Below are 21,144 nucleotides of genomic sequence, written 5' to 3'. Positions count from 1 at the left end.
TGCATTATGGCAGAGTGATGGATCAACCTTCTCATGAGAACTCTTCTACGGTAACACCTAAATCTGAATAATGAGCTATTCGATGGCTGAGTCAAGAACAAACCAAAGGCAGCCAAAGTAATGAAGAAACTATTACCAGAAGCTGTCTCTGCTTCCTGAGGGTAAATACAATGGCCTGGCAACTGAATAGCGTTGCTATACTAGGTAAGTTTACGTTCTTTGAAATGATCTTTTACTGAAGAGTTCCTAATATAACAGCAAGAATAAAGTACCATTTTTCATCTTGTCCTATATATCATTTTTAGGTTCTATTTGCCCTCACTAACATCTTAGAAATCCTGGCTCTCTATTCTATTTCATTCACATCCTCACATCAGAATAGCCAACCTAATCTTCTTAAATCCTAATGTCAGTTTAAAACTACCAACTTATCCCATTCATTTCTTAGAAATATTAGATCATTTTTATTTTTATTTTTTGTTTACTTTTTTGTCTTTTTGAGACAGGGTCTCACTATGCAGTTCAGGCTGGTCTTGAGCTCACTTTGTAGCCCATGCTGGTCTTGAACTTGCAACGATCCTCCTGCCTCAGCCTCCCAAGTGCTGGGATTACAGGCATGCACCACCATGCCTGGCTCTATATCACTTTTAAATAAAAAATTAACAACAATTTTGTAATTATTTTGAACAATTCAAGGATTATAAATTGACATATTTAAAAGAATAAACTGTGTATTCACAAAAATTCTCCATCTTTGATAATAAATGGTGGCTAAGATATGGAAAAAGTAAACCCTAGTATACTCTTGGTGAGATAATTATGCCACCCTGCCTCCTCAATGGGTAGAATACTGAGACTTTTAACAATAAACACCTTCCTGCATATTCTTCTAAAATATATTCACAGACTGAAGTCGTTTCACCCCAGCATGTACACCTGAATATTTCAAATGGAAAACAAAGAAAAGGTGCTTATGAATACTATGAAAATAGCTATCTTTACACAATACAAAAAAAGCAAAGCAGAAGATTTCTGAAGAAACAATGGAGGCTTGTCCAAACAAAAAGCCCTGCTTTTCAAACTCACTGTAGGCCCTATGTAAAGCAAACTACTGAATGAACCAGTGCTTATCTTGTAAGTCTAAGTGGAAAGATGGCAGAGCAAGTTGGCTACAAGGACTAGGAGGTTGGCTGCCTGAGATCTAATCCTGGCTCTCCTACTAATGTTTAAGTGAGTTAATCTCTGTGCCTCAGTTTTTTCAGTTTACAGTAAGGACCATAATATAGTATAATTACACTTACTTCAAATGTCAATAGAAAGTACTAAATTAGTGGCAGAATTTTAATTATTAAGTCACAGCACCTAAAGATTGAGTGCAAAGTCAATTTTCAACAAATGCTGTCATGTACTAAGATTAGAATGTATCGACACTTTTACTGATGTAATGTATAAGGTGCACCTAAAACACACTAACAAAAACTAAATAGTACCTGAGGTGTGTAGCAGAAGGAAACAGATAAAACAGAATGGCAGAATGTTAATCACTTGCAGCTGTGTTATAGGTACACAGAGACCCATTCATCATTCTCTCCACCTTCACATATGGTGAAAATTTCAAAAGTAGAGATTCTCAGGAATAACTACGCATAAGGGGGATGAGACCATACAGCTGTCTAACAGTTTTGTGAAAAAATAATTTAGCGACACATACCTAGTATTTCTCTGATTCTGGCAATGACAGAAAAATAACGCCTATTATACACCTTAAACATGGATGCATAACATCAGATAAGACAAAGATTTACACAAATATCACTGCACAGTATTTTGATATATGCATAACCTTTGATAGTCTCCATCTAAAAAAAAAGTTATGAATTGAATTACAGAGTATCTCACAAGCAGCTAGAGGCACAGCCCTGATCATCAGTACTAAAAGCTGTGAGATAGTAAATTTACTTTCTTGGCCTTTTATGTACATCTGCTTGCTCAGTTTCTGCCCTGTTACAAAGAGGAGTGAGGAACACGCACATGGGCTTTCTTGATAATTAGAAAGACAAATCTACTATTGCTAAAGAGCCACACTCTGCAGTCTAGCTTGAAAAGGGAAAGAGCTAAAGATGAGGAGGAGCAGTTTATCGTCCTCATATTTAAAACACAATCGCCATCATTTTGTAGTTGCCACTTGCTGAAAAAGGATCACAGTGTCTTTCACATTTCTTCCTTTGCTCATTCGGTACAGAAAAGAAGACTGTGTGTACAGTGGGGGTAAGCATGCATTCTACCGAGCTACATTCCTAGCCCCCAAGATGCTATTTTACCAGAATTAATACTAATAAATGCAAGCTGCTATTTATCCTTTGATTAAAAATATACTGGTAGGTGCCAGGGAGACAGGTCAGTGGCACAGAGCCTACCGGGCAAACAAGATCCTGAGCTCAATTCCCAGTACCAATAAATAAATAAATGAATAAAATTATACTGGTAAAGTTGAAAAACTACAAGAAATATTAATCCCAAACTCCCTCAGTTCTGTATCAGTCATAAATATATCTTAGGTCTTCTAACTAATAAAATGACTTACAATTATGTGGAAAGAAAAAACTTACTCATTAATCTTAATAGAAACATTGTAACTATCTTTAAATGACGTCTTAAATATGTTCAAGGGTTTTTTTGTACAGATATTAAACCATAAGGTACTACATTTTAAGACATACAGGTTGGTTGGACAGATTAGTTTGAAAAAGCATTATAAAATAAATTTTTGAAGTAACTATTTCTGCAAAGAGCTCATTTACAACATACCACAAGCACACCAATGCAACTGTCCTGTGCTTGAACTACAAAGCTGTATCAGAAGTAACTGATTATGATCAAGTCTATAGATGAACACAGAGAAAAGGGACTGGGAATTAATTTCTCTGTGCCAACAATTTCTGTCAACAAACATTCTCCTCACCAAGTCACTGAAAATTAAATATATACATAAAAAACACTTTAAATGCTTTCCTTAAAAACTGGATACTACAATAACCTCTAGCACTAAACTTTATATAGAATGAATGTGAACGTAACCATTGTACAAACATGTTTCTAGAGAAATCAATGGGAATTAAGGCTTCTATCAAATAAAATGGACAAAATAAGAGAATGTTACTGTAACCTTTTTCTATTTCTTCTTCAAAATAAGAGCAAATACAGTCCCATTTTATAGAAATAAAAATAACAAGCTAAAAACATAAATGGACATGGCCTTCCGTAAGATTAGAATTTCCAAAAGAAATATCTTTCTGTAATTTTACTATCAATGATATTTTTGTTTATTCTTAAAAATAATCTCTTTGACATACAGGCTCTTGTATGTCAATAGTAATGGCACAAGCAATTGAGTTTCCTCAGAACCACCACAGTGATGACATACTTAGCTATACATCACAAAAAGTAGAAAAAAAAACTTTACTAAATCAGAGAATTGCATATATAATGGCAACTACAATACTAGACTGTATCAATAATTTAACATAAAATTACAACCACAAACCAGTATCTGACAAATTAACACAATTTATCTATGAACAATGAGTTGGTACTTTTTAATAATAACCATAGTTACAGTCAAACAGTTACTGTGTGTCAGGCAATATGCCAAAGAGATCTATATGCATGCCTTAACTATAACTTATCATACTATAGCCATATTTATGTGATTGTGAAACTGAGGTTTCCAACTGGTTAGACATAATTCACCCCAAAGCTGAAAGTACTGTTTAAATGTTCAGTGAGAACTCTGAATCAATCCAAGTAAAGCGAGGACTGTGACTCACCCTGTGCTCTTAATCAAAATATTATCCTTCTACATTATGGGATAAGATTCTAAAAACATTTTAACATTTTATATAATCATTATTAAATTTTTCAGTATTCAGAGAGAGCAATACTAATCAGTTTTAAGAGTGGAAGTTAAGTTTTAATGGGATAACCATCAAAAATTTGGTATAAGAAGCCTCCTATTAATGATTCTGAAAATTACTGCTAAGTTTCAAATGTAAGGCGCTATTGTTAAGCACAGAGCTAAAGAAATCTAGTTGCATAAGCTGTATTTCAAATAAAGCCCTTCTTATTAGGACATAAAACAATTATAAAATCAATCATGATTGATTACTCTGAAGAGGAGATATTAAGTTTCAGGGGATCAACTAAATCCACTCTGCCTTACATTTACCCGAAGTACAAGGGCTAGAGTCACACAAAAAAATACATATAACCTTTAGTCTTTAGTCTAAATGCTATCTGCTAAAGAAAATATTACTGATATAAATACTTAGTTCCGTCAAGAGTTCCGTCAATATTACCTACATATCAACAACTTCTAATTCCATATTAGAATTGGCATACGTATGGTCATAATTCAAAAGCTAGGAAACTATGTAAGAATACTTCTCACCAATGAGAACTGTGAAAAAATTCTCAGTACCACAGTTCAAACATGCCTAATTCAATCTAATTTAAAATCTTATTATGGTACAGTGGATTTTTACTAAAAGACAAATGTCTTGAGTCTGTATTATGCAGCTAGTAAAGACAAGAAAACTTACTAGTTATTGTCAAATTTTAAAATAATTTTAAACCAAGCCTTAAAAGCGCACCTACCTTATGATATCCATTGCCTGGTAAAGTATTTCAGATTGATCAACACCAAGAACTTTCCTTGCCCCAGCTTTAGCAGCAAACATAGACAGAATTCCAGTTCCACAACCAACATCCAAAACTACCTGGGTAAGTGAAAAAACAGACGTTATCATAAAAGTCTTCTACTTCAAATTCTACTCAAATATTAGTGCTACTGGCTAAGACTATAATAAAAAATTTTAAATTTGTTAATCAAATATAATTTATACTTGTGGAAACTGAAGTATTATTACTAGGTGTTCAAATTAGTAACAGTGTAGTTGAGCCCAACAGTTCTAAATTTAAGAGATGTTTTATACGAAACAAGTAATTTCTATGAACTTCCTAATAGGGAATTAATGTTTTTAATAACTTTGTTGTTGCTCTAATTTAGGCTAAGTAATTCTAAATTTTAACAGAAATTAAACTTCAGTTTAAGTGGGAAGAATCATATAAAATCATCTGATGTAATTTTAAAATATTTATAAAGGAACCAAGGATTAGAAAATAATCATATCCCCTCCATCCTCAAAGATAAATACCTGACTCATTTTAACAGTACAAGTACAATAAAAATAAGATAGCCTTACTAGATACTAAAATCCAGAAACAGACTCAAATGTACACAGAAATTTTAGGGATGCAAAGAGCACATACCACAGTGCGCACTCATCACACATTATTTCATCCTCATTTTCCAAATGAGGAAAGTGAGCTTCAGAGGGGAAAGAAACACATCCAGGGTCATATCGCTGGTAAATTACAGAGTTAGTACTCGAGTACATGCTAGTCTGCTTCTAAAGCCTGTATTTTAATAATTTTTAATTACACTTTTATTATTACATGTAGCTCAGAATTCACTGACTACAGCCAGGTAAATAAAACTTTATAGTGTCAAAGAATAGGCAGAAATAACAAAATAAACTATCATTGTATAAAATGACACTGATTTAGTCTTTGCTACAAAAAAGAAAAACAAGTGAATCAATTATAACTGTAGATAATAATCAGAAGCATAAAGACGCCTAACTGAGAATTTCAATGGACTACAAACAAATTAATTATGAGTGGGTGTTAAGATTAAATGTCACCTAAAGTTAATCTAAGACACCATATGGCCTCCACAGGAATTGAAACAGTATTATGGAAGAAAGGAAGAAAAGGCAGCAAGGAAGGAGGGATGGAGGGAAAAGCGAGGAAAACATTTTTTAATTATAAGCACTCTTGAAAAATAAATCTCTACTACATACTATATAATGTGATACAGAACCTGGTGTTGTAATGAGACGTCTGTTTACCTCACAGCGATAAATGCAAAGAGAAAAAATGGTAACACAATTTATAAAGAAATTTTACTATTTCACAGGTTTTTTCAAGTAATTTTATAACTATATCCTGTTAATAGCAAACAAACCATATGACCTACATATATAAAAACTAGTGTGAATTAATATTTAATGAGTGGGCCCCACCCCAGTCACTTTCTCACTGGAAGTAAACACACTGGTAGTCAGTGTGTGGTAACACAGAGTCAGTGACACTAACCAAGGCAAAAAGCCTCAGGTTTCTTTTGTTCAGTTGTGTGCTTTGATGACATCAATTAATCTACTGGTTTAAACTTTAAAATCACCCACATGTAAAACAGATAAATACTTCCCAGTTGTATCATACAATCACAATGAGACAGTTCAGAAATAATCTTATTTAATGTTACTTAAACATATAGCAGTGTATTTTCTAAATCTATAGCTTTGTATAATAGCCTCCCAAACAATTTGGATATATGAAAGCTACTGATTAACACTGTTAATTACCGAGAATTATGTCCTAAATGTGCTTTCATGAAGTTAAGAACTGTTATATGTAATTTTTATATTACAGTATATTTTGAGAAACCACAGATGCCAAGAAAAATCCATTACACACTGAAAAAATGAAATGTAAGCCTCTTCGGCAAGTACCAATGCAAGAGCTCTCAGCTCACCAACACGCCCTTCTGCACTTTGGCAGATCCCATTTCTTAAGAACAGAAGTGCACAGAACAAAGTGAAATGAATATACACTGTTTTCCATGGTAACCTGAAAATGTATAACAATGGAATATTTTTATAATGCTACTATAATACACCAGAAACAAGCTAAGTCTGCAAAGATCTAGGTTTACAGTAAAAACTACTCCATATTTATAGAAATATGCACAAGTAGTTTCTTGATGATTCTATCATCCAGTTTCAGAGTATATCTGAAGTAGCTCCTTCAGTATTTTCATCTCTACTGTAAGTCTATTCTAAGCATACTGAAGGGAAAAAAACTTTTAATTTCCTATGGCATTAGTATCATAAAGTATTAAGAGGAGATGGCTCAAAGACGACAATGAAGTTGCTTTACAGTAATGAAAGTCATAGCATTTTAGAGTAAGAAGGAATTTTTTAAATCTTTACAGATAGGCCCAAAGAGATTCCCTCCCGTCACTTGTCCAAAAATTTTACAGCTGACTCCTAACAAGCAAGATGAGTGATTCCCACACCAGGACTCATTTTCTACCCAATTTATTAAGGAAAGATTTTAAAAACCTTAAAAAATGCTTTGTCTACATTGCATTAACATATAGAGAGTATCATGCTATCAATTTAAAATACTTCTCTCTGATTAAAGTTGGAAGTCAAACACTGCTCTTAGGAAAGAAGTACACAAAATGAGAAGCCAATTCAGATTAATCCCAAACAATACAAAAATTAGGAAAAGCAGATCTGTAAGCAAAGGGCCTCACTCATTTCTGCAGCAGTATATAAAGTCATGCAATGACCTTGGAGAATGAGCCTTTAAGATGGAGGTGGAAGAAGCATTGTAAAAATCTGGCACATTCTCAATCTACAAATCCCTGAAGGGACTTCTCAAACAAAAGCATATAAAATGGCAGAAATCATAATTCTTGTCTAGATTGGTGCACTAATTTCTACTAAGAAGGGACAAGCAAAAAACCTGAACTTTTATAATTATGGCTACGAAGAGAGGCAGGGAAAGAGAAACAAATGCAAGGAAGAAGAAAGAAGAAAGAATGAAAACAACTTGTAAGGGAAGAACAAATAAATTCTGAGCACAAATATACCCAGAGTACACTGTCGTCTTTGAAATAAAGCAGTATTAAAATTAACTGTAAAATATCACACATCTCTCAAAGGAGTAAATTAATAAGCCATAAGAAAGCATATAAAATACATTCTACCTTATAATATTTAACCCCACTCATTAGCTTCCTAGAATTATTAACTACTTAATACAAACTAGAATAATTAAAGTGTGGTTTGATATGGAATATATCTGATACATCTGAAATTCACAGGATTAGTATAAATCTGAAATGTGATTTAGGCAAAATTATCTGGATAAGCAAAGTTCAAACTATGTCACCATAATTAATGACTTTCAATTTAAAAAGAGACACTAAATGGCAGCACCAATCAGCATTTCTGTTATCAGTATCCTGCACCACAGAGCAGCGTCGTAAAAGTCTTCCTTGAAATAAAGCCGGGGTCTACCAAGTCAACTGTAACCACAACAGGGACGGAACGGTGTGAGATGTACAGTTCTGCAACTTGGCCACTCACCTTGTCTTTGAAGATATGTGGATTTTGGTATATGAAATCTCTGTAGCTTTCTGTTCGTACTTTGTCCTAGGGTGAAGAAAAGAAAATACCACGTTTGCAGGACAGTCTACACAAGTTAAAAATTTTTAGATAGATGTTTGCTATGTTATCACACATTGCTAGTTTCTACAATCTACAAGTTACTTTTTGCCTAAAAAACTAAGCTTATGTATATACTTTTTTCCAAAACAAATGACAGAAATAGTAACAACACACAAAGAAAACATTTATTTTTTTAAAAATCACTGGAAGTTGAACATGACCTGCTTGTGTCCTTTAAAAATGTACACATTTTTCTTTTTATATGCACTTTCCTTATGACTTCAAGTGATAATTAAAGCTAATAGAAAAGGTTTTCCTCCTTCACATAAAGCCTGGGATGTAAGAGCAAGATGCCTTGAACAACAGCTACATGAAAATAAGGGGAAAAGAAATAAAACAGATCAATGTATAAGCTGCAGGTACACATGAAAAATTAAGCCATGCTGAAGATGTTTTCCTAAGACAGTTCTTATCAGCATCTGCCTGATTTACAATTCTGTTTCCAGAAATTTTTGTAGTGGGAAATGATGCTTAAAAACCTTTAAGCCTAAAAGTAAATCACCTGAACCCTGCAGTCAGCCCTGAGACTCCTTCGCTCTCAAGTCTCACATGATCTGTGACCAACACCAGCGGGCAACACCCTCACATTCACGTCAGTTCATGAACAAAGCCGACTCCCTAGGCTGACACACACGGAGACTGCAAATTAGCCAGGTAAGAGCTCTGCTGCCACATAAGTAAAGCTGAGCAGGAAAAAGTAAGTATCACAAAAAGAGATTTCTAATTTAGGGTTTTGCAAAACTCAGTAAAAACAAAATATAGCTGAGCCACTGAATCTGTGGGGTTTCACTTTCCTGGATTCAACCAACCTCTGTTAGTCAATTTTTTAAAACTGCATCAGTGTTCAACATACATGCTTTCTCTGGGTCATTATTCCCTAACAAGTACAATACAACAATCATTTATGTAGTATTTACACTGAATTATACATTGTAAGTAATCTCCAAATGCTTTAAAGCATACAGCAGCATGCACGTAGGATGAAAATATAATGCCACCTTCTACATCGGACCCTGTGTATCTGCACACTCTGGTGTCCTCAACTGTAGTTACAATGAAAATATTACACAAGCATTCACTGCGAAAACATTTGTATGCCAATATTGAGATCACTTTTTAAAACATATAAAGGAGATCTTAAATTAAAAGGTAAGTTGTCCTATTTAATAGACCTAAAAAAGGGGAAATAACCATAATTAATTACAGACTTTTCTATTACTATTTCTAATTGTTTTACCCAAAAAAAAAAAAAACCCTTTAAGTCAGCCTTATTAAATCTTCCTTTTCAACTTTTAAAAAACTACTTTAGGAATTACTAGGAAAATCTAATGTTTAAATAAAGGGACTATATTAACTCAGTTTAAAATGCTCCCTTTGCAGGGCTAGGGATTTAGCTCAGCGGCAAAGCGCCTGCCTGCAAGCGCAAGGTCGTGAGTTCAATTCCTGGTACCGGAAGAAAAACAAAACAAAATAAAAATAAATAAAATGGTCCCTTTGCACAGCATACCATTTTATGCATTTGCACCGCTTTTATACTTCTTACACTGTCACCAGTGATTTTTGCTGAAACAAGCCCTGCAAAGGGCAAACATCAGTCACAAAGGTAGCCACTGGAAAGCTCTCACCCTCACCTGCGCGCACTGCTCCAACTTCATCAATAACATCTCAACTGCTGTCCCAACCACACGCGCAGCTGCCTGCCTGAACTGCAACCTTCATTCAGGCTGCTGCCGCACTGTCATCTGTTCCTGCTCAAATGCTTACCCTGGTGTAATGAAGTCCAGAACATACCCAGCAGTGCCTCCTATCAAGCAGAGCCTCAATTTAGTAATGATCTTTTGAAGAAAAAAATATTCACTGCATGTGAAAATACAAGAAATTAAAAACCAGTCTTCACAGACATTTCCAAAAAATTACTCTAACAAAAAACCAACATAAATACAAAACAGCCGAGTACTCTTTTGCACCAACCTACTAAAACCAAGAAACACCCAAGAATCAAATTAGAGCTCCAACATTTAAGAGAAAGATAATTATTTTAAGTACGTGGCTGTAATCTCAACACTCAGGAGCCTGAGGCAGAAGGATCACACATTCAAAACCAGTCTAGTCTTCGTAACAAGTTTGAGACCAGGTTGGACTACATACTGAAATTATGCCTCAAAAAGTCAAAAAATTAAGCACCAAAGATAAACAAAAAAGACAATTATTTTAAGGTGTAGTGTCATGGGATTATACCTACCAATACAATAAAGTTCAGAATGAAGCTAAACACAACAGAAAATTTATACAAAACAACAATATATTTTTAATTTAGAGGTTCATGAAGGTAGACAGCATGAGTTGGGTGGAGATACAATGAGAAGACTGCAATAAAGAAAACCATTTTAAATTAAGAAATAATATCATAATCTGTGATATATACACACCAGAGTAAACATTTCCCTTGCAAACCATTAATGGGTGATGTATTTCAACTTTACAATATTAGTCAACAGCTCTTCTTCAAAAAATAAAGCACAAGGGATTTTCAAAGTTTATATAATCTATCTCCCATCATCTCTAGAATTCAAGAGTTCTTATCCCAACTTCAAAAATAAAATCACAAAGTACTTTTATTTAAAATTATAGTCAAAAGGTGTGCTAAAGCCTATTAAACTATCTGAGACTAAATAACAAAAAAATCCAAACTGCATTCTGTAAAAGCAAAGTCCATCCAAAGTTTATCCATTTTTGAATAAACAAGCCAAAAATAAGCCCATACAATATTAAAATACTTAAAAAACTAGGTAAGACTGGTAGTAGGAAAACCTTCAACTGTTTATTTGTACTAATTGTCCTGGTAAGAAATAGAAGAAATATAGGCTGATGTAAGACGCACTTCTCAGTCATCCACAGTACCTAACTTAGCCAAATATAAAATGGATACATACTTGTTTTTGAATCAAGTTCACCCATATTTCCTGTGAACACATAATCAAGTCATCACAAAGAGGTAATGACGCTGGATAACAGCTAAGGGAAACTAAGGCATGAAGAACATTAACAGATACTTAAGTGACTGATTCTTGAAAAAGCTGGCACTGGGGCTTTGAGCTGGAACTTCTTAAATCTAAATGTACATCAAAAGGCCTAAAAAGGTACAGTCAGGTGTGAAGATCCTCCAGTTACTGACAGAGCTGTACTGAGAACAGAGATTTGTAAGTGTGCAAATGAATTTCCCTGATGACTGTGCTGACAACACCCATACTACAGGGTGTCTCAGTGACATTTACCTGTCTGAAAAGCCAACACAGGTGCCATACCGAAAGTATTCAAGTTTCATGCCATTCAAATCAAGTGGGTGATTTAAAATGAGACATGAACTTATACTAAATCCTTTAAAGAAAATATTTCAGATACAATGAACTTAAACGAAGAAAATAAACCCATTTCTTTTAAACAAACTCAGTCAATTTAAAAAAAAATTAGGGTAAGCCTGGTGGCATATGTCTGTAATCCCAGCATTTGGGAGACTGAGGCAGGAGAACTGCCATGAGTTCAAGATCAGCCTGGGCTACACAAGCAAATTCATGGCCAGCCTGCACTATACAGTGGGACCCTGTATCAAAAAAAAAAAAAAAATTTACCTCTGTCATTTGTAATGCTATGCCACTACCCAAGTGACAAACAGAAAACATAACTGTGACACATCACTGGTAATGACATCATATTGCTTTAAAAAAAACCCACATAATTACAGTCACTATTAGTCAACAAACTTCCATTCTATGATCCTGCAAAAATGACTCAACAAAATATATACACGTTTTGAAATAGCTCTGGTCACTTAAAATGCCTGTTTCAAGGAAACCTAGTCTTAGGGTTTTCATTATATAAAACACATTTGGAGGAATGATCTAAGAAGGAATTTTTGTTGACAGGCCTTAAGAAAACACTGGTGAAATCTCAAATTCACAGAGATAAATATCTAAAAATTTTGTTTATTTTTACAATCTAACATTCATTTTATGTTAGGTATTTTCAGTTTTTCTGAAAAACGAATCTATTTTATCTATAATATTTGATAAGATGTATAATTAGGAAGTACAGCTAAAAATCAATTTCTATTTCATATGGACATTATGATTATGAAAATTAAAAACAACCAGACATAATTAACTGATGACCAACTTAGAAAATATTTTTATATATCAATTATTTCACATGTAAAAAAGTCATGCCGTAACAAATATGCATTTAAAAATTTATGCCAAACCTTATATACCCAAACTAAGTCAGTAATGACATTTAAAACACATAATTTAGTTATTCCTTTTTACTATTACAGCTGGTATTGAGAAGACTAAAATCATCAGCGGTTGTTTTTCTCCAATGTTCTATTCTGAACAAAAAGTAACTTCCTAATAAAGGTTAATGATGATCTTAAATAGAATTTTTAACAACTTTGGTGCTTCTGTAAACTTTTACTGCAAGACCAGTTACTTAGTATCAGAGATTTAAAAGGCAATCTAAAAAACAGAGAAGCAGCAGCAGCTCTCACATACTACAAAAAAGCTGGTTCTATTCTATTTTTCCTTTCATATGGATTTGGTGCCTTTGTGTTCTTGTCTAACCTTTAGCATTTCTTCATGTATCCCATAATGCCCGTAGGAGCTGAAATAAACACCATCCTCATCCTCCTGGAGGTCTGCGATGGCGGTAGATGATGAGCAGGTTCTGACATCTGCATTCATCACAAAATCCTGAGCAAATTGTCTGTAATCAATTTGAAATACACCCTTGAGACAGGTTTATTGGACCATGAAAAAAGGAAAGGCTAGAGGTTCAGCAAGAGGAAAGGGGGAGGACAGAGTGGAGTATGAACAACCTTTTAAATCACACCCTTACCATTGGCAGCCAAAAGCTCCCCCTGCTGGATATTAAGCAATGGCATACCTAAACCCAGCTGTGCCCGCTGTGGCAAACTACAAAAGCAATGCCAGCCATGGATTACAGTTCTTTTTATCTCAAGTGAACAAAATAAGCACATTCCCTTTACTGAACTCAATATTTCCATTGTTCTAAAATAGTATTTAGCATATGAATCTATGTCGTACATTTCAGCTCATTTAATAGTCTTTAAAATTTTATCATCAGTCAGGAGAGTTAAATAAATAGAAAATAGACCCAAATAGGTAACTTACACACAGTAACACCACCTACTACCGGTCTAAAACTCAGAATCTTCTCTGACCATGACACACTAAATATAAGGTAGGGATACAAGAGGGAGAACACTGAAAAATTTTAATAATTTTTACAATCCAATATTTATCTTATGTGAGATATTTTTAGTTTTTCTAAATTAAAAATCTTGCTATTTTAATCCACAATACTTAATAAAATGTACAATTACCAAGTACAGCTACAGATCAACTTTTATTTTACATGGACAGAAAATGGGTAAGAGTAGAGTTGCTGTTGGTTGCTAGGCTCCCAACCATAAAAACTCAAAAACAAAAAAGGACCTAAAATTGACTGTACTGGCTTTCATGCAGGACACAACACTGGCACAGCATGTAGTGGGTGTTCAAGCAATGACAAACACTTTCTAAATCCAAAATGGAAAGCTCTGAGCATACCTATTAGAAATGCAGAGTATTTCAGGTCCTACTCCCTTCTCCTGAATCAGAACCTAGACTGCATTAACAAGAGCCCCAGGTGATCTGTATGCAGATCACATAAACTTGAGAGGCATGAAACCAGTGGAACGCTAATTTCCTTGCTGGAAAAAACTGGCCCTCCCTTGGCCTCACCCCGCCCCCATATTTGCTTTTCTAGTTAATACTACACCACTGTTGCACTTTGTTAGAAAACAAGAAAATTTCAACACTGTATTCTCCCCAACCACAAAAATAGTACTCCCTCTACTTTTAAAAAACTAGTACAGAAAAAAATGAAGAAACCAATAGCAAATAGGACAATTAAAAAGAAGCAAAGACAGTATCAAAAACAAAAATATTCAAGAAGACATCTGTCAAAACAATTAGCTTTAGTATAGAAGTAATGGATTATGAAGTACAAACAGGTAAAACTATTAAATTTTATATTAAATATACCTATGCTGTAAACCTTTAATACTACTGCCTGCATTGTAATTTCTACAATATGAAATGTTCTCTATTCTGCCTTGCCATTAGCTGTCTTATGTGAAATCTAAACAATTTTCTGTAAGATTGATACATTACTTCATTTTCTGCAGATCCTCACGTGCTCTAGCTAATGCAGCTTCAGCGGACAGCGCCCTGGCTTCCATATGCTTCAATTTTTCCACAACAGAAGTATTTTCACTGAGCCCATTGGGGTATGAGAATGAGACTGACATTGGTTCATAAAGATCTTCTACATCTAAAGAAATAAATGGACATCATTATCAGGTCATCTTTTAGTGATGAAATGAGTGTAAACACATTAGGAATATATCCCAAATGCCTATATGTGGCCAACTGAAAAACACTGGTGAAAGCACTTCTAATTAAATATTTAACATCCAAACTGTTTCATTTTTAATTCAAAGAACATGCTATTTGCTTAAGTTCTTCCTCTCACTTAAACACATGTATATACTAATTATACTGAACCGAAGAACAACAACACACAAGTGCACATGCGTCACATCTCATTCCATCCTCAAAACAATCTAATCCACCTAGCAGCCTGAGTCCTTATCTGTAGCACAGCAGGTGGTACATCAGCTATGCCTCAAGGGAAATCCTGCCATTGGTGACAACATGGGTGAACCTGGAGGACACTATGTTAAATGAAATAGACCAGAAGAGATAAGGTAAATATATATGATCTCAGCTATGTGTAGAATCTAAGAAACTCACAGAAGCAGAGTAGCATGGTGTTTGCCAAGCTAGAAACGATGCAGGTAAGCTGGTCAAATGGTATGCACTTGTTTATAAGATGGGTAAGTTCTGGGCATCTAAGGTACTGTACAGTAACTGCAGCATACTAGAAACTTGTAAGGTGATAAATGTGTTATTAGCTTGACTGCAGTAATAATTTCACAATGTATAACAAATCATAGAATTGCACACTTTAAGTGAATACAACTTTTTATGTATCAATTATGCCTTAATAAAGCTAAAGATATTCCTTAAGAACAGTTTGTAGATAAAAAGAATTCTATGCATTCAACAACTTTTTCAACCTGGGAAAGGTACACTGGAATCTTTCCACTAACATTTTACAACTGATATTATTAAATATTTAAATTTTAAGTGTTAAAAAGTTTTTAATTAATTTCACTATAAACAAATCATTAACCTGCTGTAGAAATAACTCTATTAACAGAATTCAAATATGGAGCTAGTTTACAAAATACCAAGGTCCGTTTAGAGGTGTAATTAACTTTCAGATCAAACTTAAACCAATAAACAATACAAATTATATTTTCTTCCCAATGGCACGGACAGAAAGTATTTTCTTACTCAGTTTTTAGCTGTGACACTTTTGAAGACACTTCTTCAGAGTTGGGACAAAATAACTAAGCTCAAGAAATACACAATATTACTATAACTACGAGACTAAAGCCTAAATTGAACACCTTTCCCAATACTAGTGCAGTGTGTCACTAATCTTCACTCTGACAGAACACTCACTATATTTAAAAACTAGAGATTTGCTGGGGATGGTGGTATATGCCTGTGATCCCAGCCCTTTAAAAGAGGCTGAGGCTGATGCATGAAGATCAAAAGCTTGAGTTCAGCCTGGGCAACTTACAGCAAGACCCCGTCTCAAAATAAAAAAATAGTCTGGGGTTGTAGCTCAGTGTAAATCAGCAAAAATTATTCAGTCCACTTTTAAGTTTCAGCCAACTGTCTAATAACTAAAAATTATTCTCTCAAGTCTCCTTATGTTTCAAAATATCCAATACAAAATGTTCCCAGACAAGCTCGTATGTGTAAATTCCTCCCAATAATGGTTACTGTAACTATCAGGTTTTTAAGTGAATAAATTTTTCTATTCATATCAACTACCTGGGGGTAGGGACATATCTCAGTAGCACAGCACCTGCCTGGCAAGCACAAGGTGATTTCCGGTTCCAAAAAAAAAGATCAACTCTCTAATGAGGTCTTCAGAGAGCTACAAAGCTAATTCTTCCTTAACCAGGAGGGTAGGTTCTATGACCCCCACTGAATGCCTGGTACTATGGACAGGACTGAATTAATATATACACTGGACTTTTGGATATTGCTATCCAGTAACTATAACTCATCCATAGTAAGAGATTAACAATACATAATAAAACAAACACAACTTTAATAAGTTTCATGAATGCGGTCTCACTCAAAAAGGATTACTTGAACACAAGTACTGCAGTACTGTGACAGTCAATCCTAAAACACTACTAATTAACTAAAATGCTATGATACTAATTAAGGAGCGGACAGCACACACAATGTGGATATGCTGGACAAGATACACACATCCCAGACAAGACATAGCGGGATGCCACAATATTATGTCCACTACTTAGATAGAGTATGCAATTTAAAATTCATGAACTGCTGGTTTCCAGAATTTCCATGTAGTATTCTCAGACTGCAGTGAATGTAGGTAACTGAAAACATGGAAAGTAAAACCACAGAGAAGGGGGTCAGTCTGCTTGTGTATTTTCCTGTAACATTTTACATTTATTTTGCCATACATCAGATACATTATGCTCATCTTACCAAACTGAAGTAAAAGGTCATCTTCTAACACTGGCTTCAAATACTCTTCTCTCTCCCAAGGCACTGGGTTGTATATGGAATTCATATACTCAACTGTAGGATTCTGGATGTAAAATTAATTGCATTTTATTCACTGAATGTAATCACGAATCTACCTGGTTAAAAACTAGGGAAATTATAAAAAGAAATGATGTCTATATTACACAAAATCATTATATCTCTATTTAAGGGGGCCTATATTGACTGGTCATTCTAAATGGTTTCAATGCAGAATTTTCTACAATTTAGATTCAGAAAAAGTGACAATAATAACTTATTTAAATAGTACCAAAAAAATAACAGTATTTGAAAAAACAGAGAAAAAGAAAGTATTTGCAATCATACTAGAAATTACTTCTGATTTTACAGAACTACTATCAGCATTTCTCCTTAACTGACACTGAATTACTTTTTCACAGAGTACTGATTTCATCTCTTGGTCAGAATGACACTTAACTATATGTATACCTCTACGTAGTGTTTTATGTTGCCGTGGTGCCTAATGCCCATAAGTCCTACAGTACAGTGAATGCCAAATTTAAGTTTCTCATATTGCTGTAAATAATCAGTGCAATGAGAGGCACTGTAGCATTTCTTATATTTCTAAACAAAATTATAAATTAAGCTAACAACTTACCTTAAGTCTAATAAAATTTATGAGTTTAATGTATCCATAAAATTCCAGTCCTAAAGGGAGAAAAAAATATAATTCATCTATTTTAATGTAATGTGAGTTCTGTTTAAGTGACCTGTTCTATAAAGGCTCCTCCAGTTAGATAATAAAATATTTCTAAACTCTGAACTATAATCTGTATTTTGAATTTTTCACTTTCAAGAATTAGAAATTGCAATTTTGATATTTCTAAGTATTTTATCTGAGAAACAACCATAAATAACAAATTTTTAAGTGCTTTTCTTCTATTTCTAAAGAAAAATGAACAACTAATTCTTGGAATTCACTCATTTGTCAGAATTATACAAATCTGAAAACTTAGGCCCCCAATTTTACCAAGTATTTGGCAGTTAACAGTAAAGATTAAGTTTCTAAGTCTCTAATTCTTATGCTGCCTACAAAAATATAACTTTGTCAAGACAGAATATACAAAGTCTACTAGCTTTCCCATGAAATTAAATGATTCAAATGAAAAAACAATGAGGCGTATCATATCTTTCCAGAAATAAAACTCCATTTAAGACAAAGCAAAGTACTAATATTCAGTTATTATTTGTCATGAGACTAAGTGGATGTTATTCATCATGAGAAATTGGTTATTATTGAGAAATGATGTTTTAATAACATACAAAAACTCCCCTGATAAGTGAAAAATGATATATAAAGTATGATTTCAACTCAGTTTAAAATACATCGAAAATGGGAGGGAAAATATGAGGCTGTTGTTTACATGATTTCCAAAAGTAGTTGCACTTGAATTTATTATTTACAAACGTATCACATATTTATCTGACACCCAAACATCTGTCTAGTATGTGCCATTCCTCAAAAATGTCTGTTCTATGTGCTAATAAACACAGGGACCAAAAAGCCAATTCTGTTTAGTTAATTTTAGTGGAACAGTACAACTACTATATCCATTTGAAGTAGAAAGCCTTACATATGTTTAAATCCAAGACAATAGAAACACCACCTGGATATTTTGCATACTACGTTAACTTCCTTAGTCCGATTTCCATACTTCCTAACTAAATTTACGAAACTGGGGGGGGGGGGTTTTTTTTGTTTTTTTGAGACAGGATCTCACTATGTAGCCCAGGTTGACATCAAGCTCTTGGCACTCCTCCCGCTTCAGCCCCCAAGTGCTGGGATTACAGGGGTGTGTTACCAAGCTCAGCTTATAAAACTCAGTCTTGTAGACCTCGAAGTTCATGTTATGCTCTCACTTGACTGTCTGTTTTTACAAGGACCCACCACCTCTCCCAAGGGCCATTTCTATCCCTGATCTCCCCAGTTCTAACAGAATGAAATGCACTCACATGCTAGGTTTTTTCCTCTTTTAAATTATGAGGCAATTATAAGCTTAAAAACAAGGAATTTTGCCTAGAAGAGTGACTTAATAATCTTTCCTCAAAGGCCACTCGTCAAAAACATTTCCATTAGAAAAGTCATTGCTGTATGTCTCACTATATTGCACTTGTATAAATAAGGTCCTCAAATTTTGAATTTAACTTTCCCAAGTAAATCACCTTTATTCTAGGAAAATACTCACCATGTTTATGGACCATGCTATCAATATTAAATTGATGCTCTGACTTACAGTGTGAAAATGTCTCTTCAGCAGATGTGAATAACCTGAAAAATCAAAGGACAGCTTCATTGAACAAACCCCTAAGACTAAACTTAACTTGTGAAATACACACTTTTTTCCACTCAGCTGATAGCTAGTTTTATTTCCAATTAAGTAAGAGACATACACGTAGATGAAAGACTGAAACCCAGTACTTTTTGAGAGAATTACTACTTCACATTCATAGTTAATGCTTAAATTAACTACCCTTGAAATAGCACTGAACTTAAAAAAAGGCTTTTAAGAAAAAGAGCTCCCTTTGATAGATTTTGTGTCTCAAGTCATGAGAACTCCTCCTTCAGATTCTTTCTCTTCCAGTGTCCACTCTCAGAGGTTTTGATGTAACATGGCTCAACCTGCTTTTAGAAATAAAGGAGAGACGGTAACTTTACAGCTGGCACATTCCCAAAGTGCCACATTTCCAAGGTGACCCTGACGTGTTCCCACAGGACATGCATTGCAGACACTGACAGGCTGAAGCCCCTTTCTTACATGACCTGCAAAGCTGAAGGACACCTAAGGTAAGAACACATGGCAGAGATGCTGCACACCTCCTGTATATGCCTAGTACATATGCACTCCTTTTCCAATGTTTTCCAAGACAGGTTATTTGCACTGCACCACGGAGCCTATCAGAAGGCACTGCACCATGGATGTTCCCTAAGTATTACGTGAGGGTAACTCTGCGCAAATGTTCTCCCTATTCCATGAGGCCACACAGGAGAACTGACACACCACCACCCACGCCACGCCCAATCAACAGTAGGCAGGGTGGACTCCGGTCCGGAAGGCAAGAGTGCCAAGCCAATCGGCTCTCTTGCACACCCACTTGCCCACAGCAAAGTCCTGCCTTCTTGAGACTAAATCGCAGAATTTTAAGTGGGAAGAATGAGTTTGTGAATAACAACCACAGCTTTGTGACCCTGCACAAGTTGCTGCTTCCCCCCAAAGTAAAAAATAAAAACGGTATCAATTCCTCACTGGCAACTGGGGAAGCCCTACTTAAGAGAGGTGAACTTAGACTATTGAAACGGCTCAAATGAAAATGTTACACCTGAGCAGCTCTCTACTGCTCCAAGAACGGTAACAGCAATGGTGAGAAATGTAAGGGTCCTTAGAGATTATCTAGATTAGTGTCACTCTCAAACCTGTTACTCAAACACCATTACAATCACCTCGGATAGTGTTTTTTATTGAAACTAGGATTCCAGGTGGGGTGTGGTGGCACACACCTGTAATCCCAGCGCTCGGGAGGCTGAGACAGGAGGACTGCCAAGAGTTCGAGGCCAGCCTGGATTACACCTGAGTTTAAAACCTGCCTGGAATGCAGAGAGACCGTCTCCAAAAAAAAGCAAAAATGACTCCTAGACCCCATCCTGACTTAGAAGGATTGAGGCGCACAGTTCACTGTCTACTTTTTGTGCTTTTTAAAAAATCTCAGCTGACAAGGGCGCACATCTGGTCTGGAGGCCAAGTTCCGAGGCAGCACGTCTCGCGGCGGGGGCTGGGCGGGTGGAAGCCGACGGTCGCCCGGGCTCGGCGACGCGCGCCCCCGCGACCGCGCGCTCTTCCTCACCGCGCCGCCCGGACGAACCTGTGGCAGAACAGGCAGGGGGTCTGCCGCCCGCCGCGCGCGGGGTCGGCCTCCTCCTCGTCCTC

General features: G+C 35.3%; 1 protein-coding gene across 1 annotated transcript in view; it reads right to left on the bottom strand.

The window, feature by feature from the left end:
* Prmt3 (protein arginine methyltransferase 3) overlaps positions 1-21,144 on the bottom strand; it is a gene marked incomplete in the record, with an annotated part of 109,004 nt that overhangs the window by 87,363 nt on the left and 497 nt on the right. Inside the window, 8 exon segments of the mRNA XM_005401723.2 lie at positions 4,654-4,775; positions 8,280-8,345; positions 13,037-13,178; positions 14,651-14,810; positions 17,144-17,246; positions 17,820-17,869; positions 19,408-19,490; positions 21,080-21,144. Of these exon segments, the coding sequence (XP_005401780.2) occupies positions 4,654-4,775; positions 8,280-8,345; positions 13,037-13,178; positions 14,651-14,810; positions 17,144-17,246; positions 17,820-17,869; positions 19,408-19,490; positions 21,080-21,144 (791 nt within the window).

The sequence above is a fragment of the Chinchilla lanigera genome, unplaced genomic scaffold, assembly GCF_000276665.1.
Source record: "Chinchilla lanigera isolate Chin_1 unplaced genomic scaffold, ChiLan1.0 scaffold00075, whole genome shotgun sequence".
Classification (NCBI taxonomy): Eukaryota; Metazoa; Chordata; class Mammalia; order Rodentia; family Chinchillidae; genus Chinchilla; species Chinchilla lanigera.
This window is presented reverse-complemented; position numbering and strand designations above follow the sequence as displayed.